General features: G+C 38.8%; 1 protein-coding gene across 1 annotated transcript in view; it reads right to left on the bottom strand.

The window, feature by feature from the left end:
• Positions 1-15,105, bottom strand: part of COL5A2 (collagen type V alpha 2 chain) — a 166,598-nt gene that overhangs the window by 47,274 nt on the left and 104,219 nt on the right. The window contains exons 14-19 of the mRNA XM_073306133.2: positions 14,466-14,519; positions 11,286-11,330; positions 9,925-9,978; positions 8,733-8,777; positions 4,519-4,572; positions 47-145 (exon numbers count right to left, since the gene is read on the bottom strand). Of these exons, the coding sequence (XP_073162234.2) occupies positions 47-145; positions 4,519-4,572; positions 8,733-8,777; positions 9,925-9,978; positions 11,286-11,330; positions 14,466-14,519 (351 nt within the window). The remainder of the gene's footprint in view (positions 1-46; positions 146-4,518; positions 4,573-8,732; positions 8,778-9,924; positions 9,979-11,285; positions 11,331-14,465; positions 14,520-15,105) is intronic.

Consider the following 15,105-nt stretch of genomic DNA (forward strand, 5'->3'; position numbering starts at 1 on the left):
GTGCAGGCAATCAGTGAAACAAGCATCCAAAGCCTGATGAACTTACAGGAAGACCTTGTGACCCTGCTGGACCTGATGGCCCTGTTTCACCCCTTTGTCCCTGAGGACCTTCTGGGCCACGTGCACCCGTTGGACCTGCTTCACCCTAATGTTTCACAAGAGAAAACAATCAGTTATTGAATTATTTTTTTTAAAAGCAACACATAATAACTAACAGGGAATAGTGCATGGAATAGATAGCAATGGGACCGAAGCTCACATATACTTCAATATTAGGAAAACATATTGCACATATAAGAACCTAATTCTGCCTGGATTTATAGCATTGAAACTGAAACCACAATTTGCCCCCTAGTCTATACATAAACAAAGTACCTTTCTTTTGGAGCAGAAACAGCATGGTAGCCAGTATAATTTATCCAAAACACACCACCAACATATTACGGGGGGAAAGCACAACAGAAAGAAACCCATACCAAAAAAACCCATCAACATGTCAATATTGGTTGATTTTATAGTCTTTGTTTGCTCTGTTTGCAGGTGAGACTTAAAACTTTATGTAAATTAGAATTGATAAGAAGAAATGCTTCTTCTCACAGTATAAATTAACCCGTGGAGCTCACTGCTACAGGACTATATTGATACAAACACTTAATATTAACAAAGAATTAAACACAGGAATATGGTAGGCACTGATTGTGCTTGCTATAATCAAAAGTGGTCAGATGTATTATGCAGTAATGACCACTATCAGAAAAAACCTGTGATACTAAATGGACTACTGATCTATTCTGGTATGGCAATTCACTCTGGTATGTCCTCAATTTTATCCTTTTGTGGGCCAACTGCCTTTTTTAACTGATGCTACACTAAAATTGTATCTTCAGGACTGAAGGGCAGATCCTCAGCATGTGTAAATCCGCGTAGCTTCATTGAGCTCAATGCAGCTTTACCAATTTACACAACCTGAGAATCCAATCCTGAAAGTAGCTCTGCCATTAAAAAAAAATCCTATTGCTTCTTCCCTTGTCAGCTCTTTCAAACATTTATTTAGATGCTTTGTTTTGTTTAGCCATTGCTGTATTTTTTCTGCCATGCATTAAAAGGATTATAATTTAGTCTAATACATTATACAGATGGCTGTATTAGCCTTGTTTCCAGAGAATTGTTTTCTGAATGTTGCCAACAGTATAAACAACATATAACATCTGCTGAGCTTGGCTACCTAGCTAATAGAGAGAGATGTTTTTACTGAATAATAATATTCCTACCACTTGTGGGGATTCAACATATAGGAGAGGAGCAGTTCTGGGGGAAAGGAGGATGGGGAGACTGCATGAGTCTGGGTCTTCTTCAAACCCAGGGCTAGGGGCAAAATATTGAGCAGTTCCTTGAATGCTGCCAAAGCAAGCTCACATACAGGGCTGGAGGCTCAGACAGTTATCCACTGACCCAAGTCTCCCTTTCCAGCTCAGCCATCAGAGCAAATGCAGCCCAACCCCACAAAGACTACAATGGCCATTTTGAGAAGCATGACAATAACTAAAATGGGAAGAAAACAAATCCAGAAAAAGAGTTTAAAAAAAAAAACCTTAAAACAATGAAGAAAAACATAGACAAGAAGACACAAGCATAGAAGAGGGGGAAGAGAAAAAAGAGAGAAGGATGAGGTGAGGAAGAGAAAAAGAAATAAAGAGGGTCAGAAATTGAACAGGAAAAAAACAACAAGTGAGATGGTAGCAACTGTGTCAGAGCATGGTGTGAATTTCCATTGGAGCAGGAGATGACCATCCATCGATCCTTTGCAAAGGTTGTGAGGGTGACTTCAACACAGAACCCCTGGTGCGTCATGGCCCACCAAAATATTTATTACAATTTTAGTTTTACTATATTTCTGCAGAATTTTTCGATGTGAAGTATGGAGTTTTATATAGCCTTTTCGTTTTCCATGACACAGTGTTAGCACTTCATACAGGAGGATTTAAATGCCATTTGGTCAGTGTATATAAGACCCTTGCCTTTCTTTGACACTATAATTTGAATAGTTTCATAAAATATGGGGGATTCCAACTCTTAAGGTATTGTATTAAGGGATAGATTTTCTGTTCATGTACAGGATTAATTTCTAGTGGTGACAGGTAATAAGATATCGGACCTTAAAGTGAATTTGTCATTGTGAGGTCCCATGTTTATTGTCTCTCAATGATTTTCATATCAAATGTACGCACTTTACATGCAAAAAATTTGTTTTATTTTTCTGACAGTGCCTCAAACTCAGCCTGGGATCTGAGAGTCAAGCTGTATATTTCTAGCTTATGCATCACCAGCAATTATCTGTAGGCTATATTCTTCTCTCAGTTATAGCTGCAGAACTCCATTGTAAGAAAACATCTCAGGTATTCCTTTCACTATACCCTGCCTTCCACAAAAACTCACAAAGCAGATGGATTAGATTTGCTGGGGTAGGTTCTCAGATAAATGCAGGATCTCATAGCCTAAGTTCCCTATATGCTTCCCCTCCCCCGGTCCCAACCTAGCCCAGCCCCCCAACCTGCCGTGGCCCGAACCCAGCCACGGCCAGGGCAGCATGGCCTGAACCCAGCCCCAGCCCAGACCTGCCGGAGGAGAGGTGCCTATGCTGCGGCCCTAGCCCTGGAGCTGCTGCGGCGAGGAGAGGCGCCTCTCCCCCCAAACCCAGGAGCTGCTGCAGGGAGAGAGAGCTGGGGGGAGTCCCATCTCTCTGCTGTAGCCCCGGATCACCCTCCTGCACCCAAAGCCCATCCTCCCCAGTCCCACCCCAGAGCCCGCACCCCCACCGGGAGCCCTCTCACCCCCATACTCTAACCCTCTGCCCCAGCCCTGGGGCCCTCACTCCCAGCTCCACCCCAGAGCCCGCAACACCAGCCGGAGCCCTCACACGCCTGTACTCCAACCCTCCGCCCCAGCCCTGAGCCCTCTCCCACACTCCTCGGCCCCACCCCCACCACATGAATTTTGTTATGTGCAGAATCACACATCACCTTCACATTGGTGCACATAACAAAATTCATTCCGCACATGGTGGGAAAAATTAGAGGGGACACTGCTTATAGCCCCTCCTAAACAATCATGATACAGCTTAGTTTTGGGCCATGCAGTTAGTCATTACTCTGGCTCTAAAGAGCTCTCTGAGTAAGGAAACTGAGTCTACCATTTCCATTTAGGCTGAGCTGAAGGAGGAGTACACGGCCATTCTGTCTCTCCTCCTACTGCAGCAAGATTTTCCCTTCCACCCACCCCTGACGATGGTGGAGCTTAGGGAAGTCATTGATCCTTTTCTTTAGGATATTGTAGTGGCATTCAGCAGTTGCTGATTGTAGAATTTGCCTTCACTCTGCCGGAATCACAATCTACCTTCCAATCTGCTTCTGTGGCAACACAACAACATTGTAACCCCTCAACCAGGCTCATGGCAAATCCATGAGATAGTCCTACATTACTAATTTATCTCCTACATATTCCTTTTACAAAGTTCATAAGAAAAACATACAGAAAGGGAAAGTAGCAACTCCTTGAAACTTCAAGTCACCAATCAGAGCTGAATCAAGACCAGCATATTAAAATTTCTACTGTATCTAAATGTCATGCCATCAGCTGATTATAAATTATATGGAAACCAGAACAAGCACCACTAGGATAAGAAGAGAACAAGCAAAAATGAGGCTTAAAAAAACCCTAAACAATCTAAAATAAATGCTGATTTTTATTGTTACGTTAATGCTGTCATGGTAATCTAAATATCGTGTATGTTGGCCAAACTATAAGGAGTACCAGAAAATCATCACTCTTAACAAATGGAAGTTAAGAAAAGTTTTAATCTGTTCCCATTCTTTGAGCCAAAACACCTCTTTTATAGAGGTTTAAAGGATGTTTGGGGTGGTATGTGGGAAGAAGAGATGAGGCCAACCTTGCACAACTGCTTTACGACCTCTTTTCTTTGTATCATTCGTTCATTATTCTATGGCATGGTAACTGAGGTATATTGCCAATTCACATTAAAACTGCTACTTCCTGCAGGTGTCTAAGTTTCCTGGGGGATGGATCCACAGATCCAACTCTATCAAGCTAGTTGATTTCACAACCTTATGGTTTAACATAATATTCTAATGAAGAAGAGCTCTGTGTAGCTCAAAAGCTTGTCTCTTTCACCAACAGAAGTTGGTCAAATAAAAGATCTTGCTTCACCCACCTGGTCTCTCTAAGGGTTGCTTCAGCAGTTAAACCCATTTTTCACACTTATCTTTGAGTTTCTCACCTATGACCATGGCCGTATTCTGTCAAAGACTACTGCTTCATCACAGCTGCTCGTTCGAGCTTCTATCTCCAGATGTTAATTAAAAGTGAAATGCAGTCACCTCTTAAGGACCTTTTCATTTGTGAAGCTGAATGCCACATGCCAAAGGTAGTCTCTTTAAATGTGGGCATATGAAGATCTAATTAATAGAGTCAAACAGACTAAAAAAAATCAGCTTTTCCTACCTTTACCCCAGGAGGACCCGGAAAACCAGGAGAACCAATTATACCAAGTGGTCCCTACAAAAAAACAAACAAAATACATGAGTTGATATTTCCAAAGTCGGCATCACAAAACTAGTAGCCTAAACACTGATGAAGGCCTATGCAAATGGAGTTCCTGGGTTTAAATGCAACACCAGTCACAATACATATTGCCTCATAAAAAAGAGGAAACCAGTTCTATAAATATTGTAGATGACGTAGGTGGTATGAACTGAATACCACTCATCAATGCAATGTTTTAATTAAGTTAATGATACTCGGACTGCGGTTCGCGAGCTGCAAGTGGCTCTTTAATGGGTCTCCTTGCAGCACATGATATTAAAACACTGTGTGATTTAATTATTAACCAATCTAAGTCTTTAATCAATTAGGATGCTTTTATTATGTTATTAATCAATTGTAGTTGATATAATAATATTCGATCAGTTGTTTTGCTATGAGAATAAAATATATATGAATTCACACTACTCTGGCTCTTTTGGGTACTCTTGATCGGTAGTTTGGCTCCCAAACTACTGAGGTCTGAGTACCACTGAATTAAGTACTTTTTTACTGACTTTATCAATGTTACAGCTCTTGGTTCATCTGTCAACCTCCAAACAATAATCAAGATTGAGTTTCAGTTTTCATTACAAATATACTATTTCCTCTTCGTTATGCTCAAGCTACTGTTAAAAGGTACTAAAAAGAAAAGATAATCAAAAAATCACTGATTTTCCAATCAAACTTTCTATTTGTAAAATCTCTGCATATTGTGCAACAGATGATGATGTATCCGACAATATTACAAATAGCTAAACAAAACTTAGATATATACACTAATCAAAGATTAAATCTATTTTGTAACATTGCACTCCATCAGACTTGTCAACAAAACTATTCAGCCAGGGAATATATCATTAACAGAGCATTGTATCTTACTTATATTCTGATTTAGTACTAAGTTAATAATTGTATCAGAATCTCTGTCAATCATGACTAAGGATATGATTTGGTCACAGATCTCTGTGACTTCTTCAGCTTCAGCTCCAGCCTCTCACGTGGTGTGGCTCTGGCTTCAGCCTGGCGCCTGAAAGCTCCAGCTGTCAGCCCAACACATGGCAGGGATCAGGCTTCCAAGATTTATAGTTTATTGCCCACGTCCTGTCTGTGACTTTTACTAAAAATACCTGTGACAAAATCTTAGCCTTAATCATGATACCCATAATCACTCAAATCACAAGCCCTTTATGATCAACAACTCCAATACTCCTGCCTTTATTTTCTATACCGGGGAAAACCCCTTTAGAACGTGCAGATTGGGCCCTATATGGCTTTTGATCTGTTCATGCAAATCCAAATGTTTCCAAAACATATTTTAATTATGTTAATAGGCATCAAAATACTGAGGAAATCCCACTCTTGCCCATGAAAGTTCTGTGTGAAGATCAGCGGAGATATATGGTCCAAAATGAGTAAGATAGTTGACACAGTTGCATCCAAAAATAACAGGAAAATCCACTGGGGACACACAAGTTCCATGGATGTCAAGTATAATGTAGAGTCAACCAAGCGGTGGACTAATACTGCTTTTTTGTTGCTATAGTGCTGGGTGGGCTGAACACATGTGATATACTCTCACCTTCTAGATTATGTAGTCTTTGGATAGTAGTATACAGTGGTCATAAATATTGAGTACAGCTGTGTATTCGCAAATGATTTCCCTTTCTTTGTCTTTGGCTGGATTTTCACCCTCTTTGGAGAACAAGATGTATACTGAGAAAGAATGTTTTATATAACAAAGCTTTTACTGACAAACCCAGTAAGAACAATCTGTTCCAAAGGCTATTAATTATGGAGAACTTTTCTGCCAGTGACCTTGTAGTGAATTGCTAAAGCACTGCTGTAACAGCTAATTTAATGTATTTATGAAAAAGCTACATCCCAATTTATTGGGTCATGAACACTTGTCTGCCAAATCTCTCTTGTTGCAACGATAAGTTTAGCATTATGACATATTTCTTTGTACTTACCCAATTCATCATATATTTGGATAGCACTTTCTCCAGAGAGATCATGTTTAAGCATTCTGCATCTCCCTATGAGATTGCTAGGGAATGTACCAGATATGCTAGCCAACCAGATGTCATGCCCAGTGGGTTTGAGCTCACGTTGGAAGTCCACTGAAATATTTATACTTCATCTAGAATTTCAGAATTGTTTTGAGATTCAATTTTTTTCTGTTATAGAATTGTTTTACAATCATGAAAAATCTTTGAAATATTTTATTTTTAAAGTACTGTAATAGTTGTGGTATCCTTCTCTGTAGGATGTACCAGATAACTGAACTTGGCAGCTATCTACACTCTCAGCTTGAACTTCTATCATAGTAAATTATTGGTTAATGGAGTTTACAACAGTACAGTCTATTGTGTATCACATGGACAAATACTGTTTCCTCACAGCAGCATGTTGGGATTCCCTCTGAGACCTTTTGCACTTGGCATATCCAGAACATCTCATCTAGTTGTGGAAGAACACCTTATCCAGTTCTCACGAATCCAAAAATTTTGTTCAAACCTGGACTCGTCCCAGAGGTTTCTTTATATAATGTCATAAAGCTACACCTGAGATGATCAGGCTCAGGTGTAGGGGGTTAGGTTAAGGTGCACCACATCTCCAACATACATAATCATGAATCAGCTTATATATGCACTCAAACTTAATACTATAGGTTAAAATGTTGCATCGCACACTTTATGATTGGCCTACTAATTTTTGTAACCAATCCCTCTACAGATCATGAACTGTCCATGAGCTGTAAGCAACGCTCTGGCTGCAAGCTTATCACACATTACTCTTCTCACTACTTCTTAATCCACTAACTGAATGTTATTTACAAGGCGAATTGTGAGTTTATGCTTTGTCCACTGTTAACCTCAGCTTTGTTACTTCTTTTCCTTACTTCTTCTAGCACTGTTCATGCCAGGCCTACACAGTATCATTAGGGAAGAAAGACTATGTACTTAAACAGTGAAAATTGTAACTTTGGACTAGTGTGCCTCATACTGAACAAAGATTCAGCATACAGGCATATCACATTTTGTATCAATAAGCAATTACTTTGGCAGATGTTTTTGTCAAGTGACATGCGCAAAAAAAGAATAAAGTATATTTCTGGTGGAAATCTGTCAAACATTATAGTGATGAAGTATAAATGAGTAAATAATACTATAGGACCTAAAACTGCAAACACTTATGCATGTGGTTAACTTTACACATACGAGTAATCTCACTGATTTCTAGATATTCTTCAGTGGGGTACTCAGATGCATTAAGTTAAACATTTGTCCATAAGTGTTTGTAGGATTGGGACCAGAGTCACTTGTTATATGAAAATCCTTAGTTTTAACTGCCACACTGACCTTTTAATATATTTAAACTGTATTTTCTTTATCTGAAAACTTTTTACAATACCTGTTCTGAGTAACAAAACTACGTGTAAATCATGAATTGAAAAGTTAAATTATTATTTTAAGTTTTGATAAACTTCTATATAAATGACATTAGTCTTTTGTAATAAATTGATCTTTCAAGGAGGCAGTTTATCAGCTGGTAATACATTTGTGTATGTTTCTGGTTCATCAGCTCAGTGTATGACTTCTTCTAAAAAAAGGGCTACATATCCTTATAAGTTTTGAAAATACATAGTCCTTATGGATTTGAGGTAGCAAATTCACATCTTTCTGTTATTAGTGAAATTCATTACTTCTTACTGAGAACTGGTATAAATTCCTTTGACATCTTTATTTGCAAAGAAAGACAACTTTTTATTAATGATTCTTTATTATAATACGTATTTCTAAAATGCTTAATCTTTTTGCATCTAGATTCCATTGTATTAATGTAGCAGCACATCAGTTCCCTGAGGGATGATGAACAAAGCACCAGCCTACTCACTACTTAAAATCACTTACTTGAAAGGAAGCAAAATCTTAGTGATTTAGCTCTCAGAGCACACATCTCCACAGTTGTGATTAATAATTTTGTGGCATTATCAGGAATCATTCAAAGATATTGAGGAATTGCCTTCAATTACCAGACTAAAAAATGGCAACAGTTACTCATCCTTCTGGTTAAAGGATGTCTGGAGGCAAAGGAAGATCATAACACTGGGAACAAGGAAAGTAACTCACCACTGGTCCAGGCTTCCCAGGCATACCATGCGAACCCCGTCCACCCTAGACATAAAGATAGACAAGCCACAGTACATTTATAGGAATTCTTATTAAACTCTGTCCTTGAATATTAGTGATTGTAAAAGGAGCTAATTTACAACTGTCTTTAAATTATACTGGTCCATAAATCCATCACAGAATGGACACAGAAGAGTTTTAGAGTGAAATCACAGCCTGTTGAAGTCAATGGGACTTTTGCTAGTGATTTTAATGGGGCCAGGAGTTCATGTTTGTTATTGTGAAGAGTAGTACACACTAGACCAGTGATTCTCAACCCGCGGGACACTTACAGCCCAATGAGCACACAGCTGCAGCCCATGTGACATCCTCAGGGCCATAGAGGTAGTATATATAGTGTGTGGATGCAGCCCACATAACACACTGAGAGCTGTATATGTGGCCCAAAATGGTAAACAGATTGAGAACCACTGCACTAGACTCATAAATGCCAGGAGTAGAGATGTGAAAAAAAACCTGAAACAAAATATAAAACTACATTTCTTTTGCATTTCTTTTCAGAGATGGTCCCATATCATGAAGTACTTAAGAAAGTTCACTTTTTTGTTTTTAGTGAGACCATTTTTTCTATTTTGAACTAAAAGAAGGTTACTTTTGAAATTTTCATTTTAAGGGGCTTTTTTTTCGCTGAAAATCAATTTGCATCAGAAACTTATACAATTTCAAATTTTGCAAGTTTTTGTGAAAATTGATTTTTCACAGAAATTTTATAAACCAAAAATGTAATTTCTGGATCACAAAACTGATGAAAAACGTTGTGAACATATTTAACAATTTTGTACAGTTCTTCTCAGTGTCACCCCATGCATCCAGTTTATTCTTGGCACCTATGTTAATAAAATATAGCAATTAATGTCTGTAACTTAAAGATACTGTTGCTTTTTTAAATGTAAATTATGGCTCTGATCTGCAAATCTGTACTCAGTTCTTGCAGTAGTCTTGGACTATAAAGGGATTACCTGTGGAGGGGGGGGCCGTAAATGTGAGCATGAGAGTGAGTAAATTACTCACTCATTAGTAAATTTTTGCAAGCTCAAAACTTGAAAGAAGAAACGTGACTGTAATTTAGATAAAACAAGTAAAGCACAGCAGTAGGGCTAACGGACAGCAGCAAAACCTCAAATCCACTTACAGGAGCGCCTTGTGGTCCAATTCGCCCTCTTTCTCCTGACATTCCTCTAGGACCCTATGGAAAGAGAACAGAAAAACGCTTTAATTTAATACTTATTGTATGAGAATAATAAGAAGTGGAATGCAGGAGTTCACTGTTACTGTTTTTTTCAGAATAACCGTAGTATAGACATTTCTTCAGTTTTCTTTTAAACGTCTCTGATTTTTCCTTTTTCTTTCAATAAAAACTTTTCATTGCACTCCTACTCCAGAACTTATAGAGTAATGAAGTCTGACCTGACAAGCCTTCCTCATAAGAGGTATTCCACTGGGTTCAGTCTTGCTCCCACTGATGAAATTTGGTGCCAAACATTTCAAAGACAGCATGATTATAAGAATACAAGAATGACTAAGAACTACTCATGTGACTAAGTGTTACAGGATTAGACCACTGTTTTTTCTGCTAGTAATTACCCTGGTCTATGGTGCCCATAAAATTGAAGCAAATCTATGTCCTCGGTCAGCCTTACAAGTTTTGCCCAAGGGAACTGAATTGCTCTGTAATTTCTCTTTTCCATTTGTAGCTTTATTTCAAATTCAGCCACACAAAGACTAAATTCTCTACATATTAAATTCTCTCACTGAGGGTCAATACTCAATCCCATTTACTACGGCTGATTCACTAATTGAGATCCATTTCAGAGATATTACATTCTGCACCACACAGGATAACACATCAAAACCAGATGCCTTTATGTCCACTAATGCTTATAGTTTTACAGATGCCCTAAATACCAGCTAAGTAAAAGCATTCTGAGATTGCCAGAGAGAAGAGACTCCTCACCCCACATGTTTATTCTACACACAAACTCAAAAATCATCTGTCTGTAGTTTTCTTTGCTAATATTTTTCTAACTGAAATAATTTCAATTATTGACTCAAAGTGACCTACTTTGAGATTTTCATTATATTAAAATATTTTCGTATAAAGAATCAGGATGGGCCTAAAGGGTATATAGGGGTTAATCACAATGGGGAAAAGATCATACCAAAACCTAATTCAGATTTGAATTAATTTTCTGATTTACTGCAGTTACTGGCAATGTACTTACATGGCCTCAGTTCTGGGGAACAATGGAACACAATGGGCCAGGTTCTCTGTTGGTATAAAACTAGCATAGCTCCACTGACTACAATGGAGTTGCACCCATTTACACCAGCACAGAATTTAGCTCTGAAAGACATGGTTTTCAACAAAACTTAACTCCTAAATGCATTACAGGCTTCTTATGACAAAAAATAAGGGATCGGTGTTTGCAGTCTCATAGCTACACGTTAAGCAGAACAGAAAATCCAATTGCAAACATTGCAAATAACACTCACTAGAGGGCCTGTTGGACCCATTGGGCCAGTTGGTCCGGCTTCACCCTAAAAATGCAAATGAAAGCACACACAAAAAGTTAGAGGAAAATGAAACTCCATCTCTTATCACCACCACTTAAGTTTAATTTAGCTATACTAGGGACAAATTTGCATAGCAATGTGTGGGAAGTTACATAAATCAGTCCCATTGCTGATGGGAAGAGCCATGTGTCTGAGTTCCCACTGAAGCAGAATAAGCTCATCTCTACGAGATATGCTGAATAATGCACAAGTTTCCAAATACAGCAAGAGAATAGTACCTTCCACTCCTCCCCCAGATATATTCATGCCTGACCCACCAATCTGCTACAATGATGATGATTTATTATTGAGCACTGTCAGTGTGCCTGACTGCCAGAGAACCAGACTGTGGTCAGCTCTTTCATTGGCAGGATGGGTTGGGTGGGGAAATGTAAGAAGACAAAGACTGACCACAACAGCAGTGTGGATGAGCAAGAACTGTTAACATCCTACTCCCTAGAGCAGGGAGAGCAATCTAATCTACAGGATACATGGCTAAAATGCCAACCGACACTTGTGCCCTATATACACGGGTGTGCTTCTACTGTTGCTACTAATGGCAGAATTGAATGGTGGGAAATTTTAGAAAAATGTTTTGGTCTAGACAAGACAGATGCCACTAAGCTGTGGGGAGAGGTAGATATGCTAGAGGGTAGGGATAGGGTCCAGAGTGACCTAGACAAATTGGAGTATTGGGCCAAAAGAAATCTGATGAGGTTCAACAAGGACAAGTGCAGAGTCCTGTACTTAGGACGGAAGAATCCCATGCATCGCTACAAGCTTGGAACCAACTGGCTAAGCAGCAGTTCTGCAGAAAAGGACCTGGGGATTACAGTGGATGAGAAGCTGGATATGAGTCAGCAGTGTGCCCTTGTTGCCAAGAAGGCTAACAGCATATTGGGCTGCATTAGTAGGAGCATTGCCAGCAGATCGAGGGAAGTGATTATTCCTCTCTATTTGGCACTGGTGAGGCCACATCTGGAGTACTGTGTCCAGTTTTGGGCCCCTCACTACAGAAAGGATGTGGACAAATTGGAGAGCGTCCAGCGGAGGGCAACGAAATGATCAGGGGGCTGGGGCACATGACTTATGAGGAGAGGCTGAAGGAACTGGGCTTGTTTAGTCTGCAGAAGAGAAGAGTGAGGGGGGATTTGATAGCAGCCTTCAACTACCTGAAGGGGGGTTCCAAAGAGGATGGAACTCAGCTGTTCTCACTGGTGGTAGATGACAGAACAAGGAGCAATGGTCTCAAATTGCTGTGGGGAAGATCTAGGTTGGATATGAGGAAACACTATTTCACTAGGAGGGTGGTGAAGCACTGGAATGGGTTACCTAGGAAGGTGATGGAATCACCATTCTTAGAGGTTTTAAAGGCCCGGCTTGACAAAGCAAAGGCTGGGATGATTTAATTGGTGTTGGTCCTGCTTTGAGCAGGGGTTGGACAGATGACCTCCTAAGGTCTCTTCCAACCCTAATCTTCTATGATTCTAAGACAAACCAACCTGCAGTGCTTTGATTTAATAAGTGATGATTTGTAAAAAGGCCCAACATGTTCAATTTTTTTAAATTGTTTTTTATTCTGGAAGTAACCAAAATTAGTTTTTCTATATCCACTTAATCTAAAGGTAACAGTTCCAAACCATCTGCAGTTTCTGCCTTCTGCAGGATAAAATAGTTTCAACACCATTTACTAGGCCAGCATGAATATGGCAGGGAAAAAAACCAATAAAGGAGACTGGTACCCTTTTTAAAAGTGGCTTTAACACAACTTGTCGCAATCCATGCTAGCCGGCTAAACAGTGTTAAAACTACTTTAAACTAAATCCATTTACAGCTAACCTGCAAAGGGGAAGAAGCAAGTTTGGGCCTGTTTTGCACATAAAGAATACCAGAAAAGTTTCCTTTCAGTTTGGTTATTTTACACTATAGATCGCTTGAAAGGATTCGATTTTTATCGGTTAATGTCGGTAAATTAGAGAGATACTACATACAATAATGTCAGTAAATGTCGATTGACACTGAAACGGAAGAAAAAATATTTTTATTGATAGTAATCGACATCTTCAGATAGGCAAAGTAAGAAAATGTTGCTTGAGAACTTATTAGAGTTTGATTTAAGGATATTTTCTTTGTAAATTTTGACATGTGATGTTGACAATTTGTGTTTTAATGGTTCTAAAGCTTCAACCTTTTGAATCTCAATGTCTACTGTCATAAAATAATTATTGTCTGACACCCCAATAACTTCCCTCAACTGTGAGAATTTAAATAGATCAACATTTAAAAAGTTTAAAACCCATAATTTTGTGCAATTGTGAACATTTAAATTGCTACAAATTGAAGAAAATGCTTAAAAATAAAGATTGATATTATCTGTTGAAATTATTAAAAAAATCAAATTCTGCCATGCCTAATTATAGATGTAGGGCCTGTCCACACGCCCAAAATAGTGTAAGGCAAATGTACAAAGCATCTGTGCACCACAGGAAGTATCTCCATGCCAGTTCCACATGAGCCACTGAGCAGTTCAAACGTGGCCTGGGATCTAGCTAGAAGAGGATTAATGGGATCTAGTTTAACATGGATCCACTGATCCCAACACTTGCCAATGACACAAATAATCTACAGCCATTATGCTAACGCACAGACTACAGACCCAAGATGGGGGTGAGGATTTCATCTCCCCAATCCACTGGCACTCCTACATAAGGCCCAAATTCTTCAGCTTTAGGCAAGTAAAGTGGATTGCACAGATAGGGAAATTCCATTCAGTTCTGCTCAGGAACAATGAAATTCTGATCCAAGTAGCAGCCCCAAAAACAGACCAATCACACCTATGGAGCTATTTAATAAGTAAAATAAATAATCAGAGAAGTTGGTGACTGGCAGAGGAAGCAAAGTTTTTTTTTCGTTTTAAAGATCTATTATCTTCAGCTGTTTTTAGCATTATAGAAAGCATGATTAATCAGTGTTCTTCCACAGGTTTTATTCTCTGGGCTTTAGGATCCTTTTGGATGAAAGACACTAAAATATATAAACATGAATCATTAGGACACTCCAAGAGCTAAACACTACAACTCCTTTGAAACCCAAAACCAAATTTCATAATGAAGATATTACCTTGGATCCAGTTGCTCCGACCTCACCTTTAGGACCGTCAAGTCCTTTGTGTCCCTGTGAGGAGAAATATATAAGTATAAAGAGATACAGCCAAACAATAATTTATCATATTTATCATTGAAATAATCTTTTATTTAAATATTTTTTATCAGGGTGGATCTGAGCTGGGGAGAAAAAGAAAGAATACAAAGAAGAAAAGAGATGGGGAAAATGTTTTAAAATACTTTTCAAATGAAACAGCTGTTTGTGTGAGATACATTTCCTTGGGTTTGTTCCCTCTGAGAACAAGAATCTTGCAAATATATATAAAGAACCTAAAAACAATGAAGAGAAAACTCTGAGCCACAGTAACCCTATTTATTCTCCCTGTAATCCTATTTATTGCTCCCTGAAGAGGAAACCTGGTCCCAAATCTTGGTAATTAATAACTGTTCTGTTTCATAAACATGTCCAACCTTAGAGTTCCCCTTCCTAGTGCCAGACCTGCCAACATGATGGGAGAACAGTTAGCCAAAGGTCAGGTTTGTCCTCGCTTGAGTTTAATACAGTATTTGCTTACTTTATTTCTTCCCAGTTGCCTGAGACATTTGAAACTAGAATGGAAAAAACACTAGAGATCAACCTGCACTTAAAGGAAGAT

This window comes from Lepidochelys kempii, chromosome 11, assembly GCF_965140285.1.
Source record: "Lepidochelys kempii isolate rLepKem1 chromosome 11, rLepKem1.hap1, whole genome shotgun sequence".
NCBI classification, from domain to species: Eukaryota; Metazoa; Chordata; order Testudines; family Cheloniidae; genus Lepidochelys; species Lepidochelys kempii.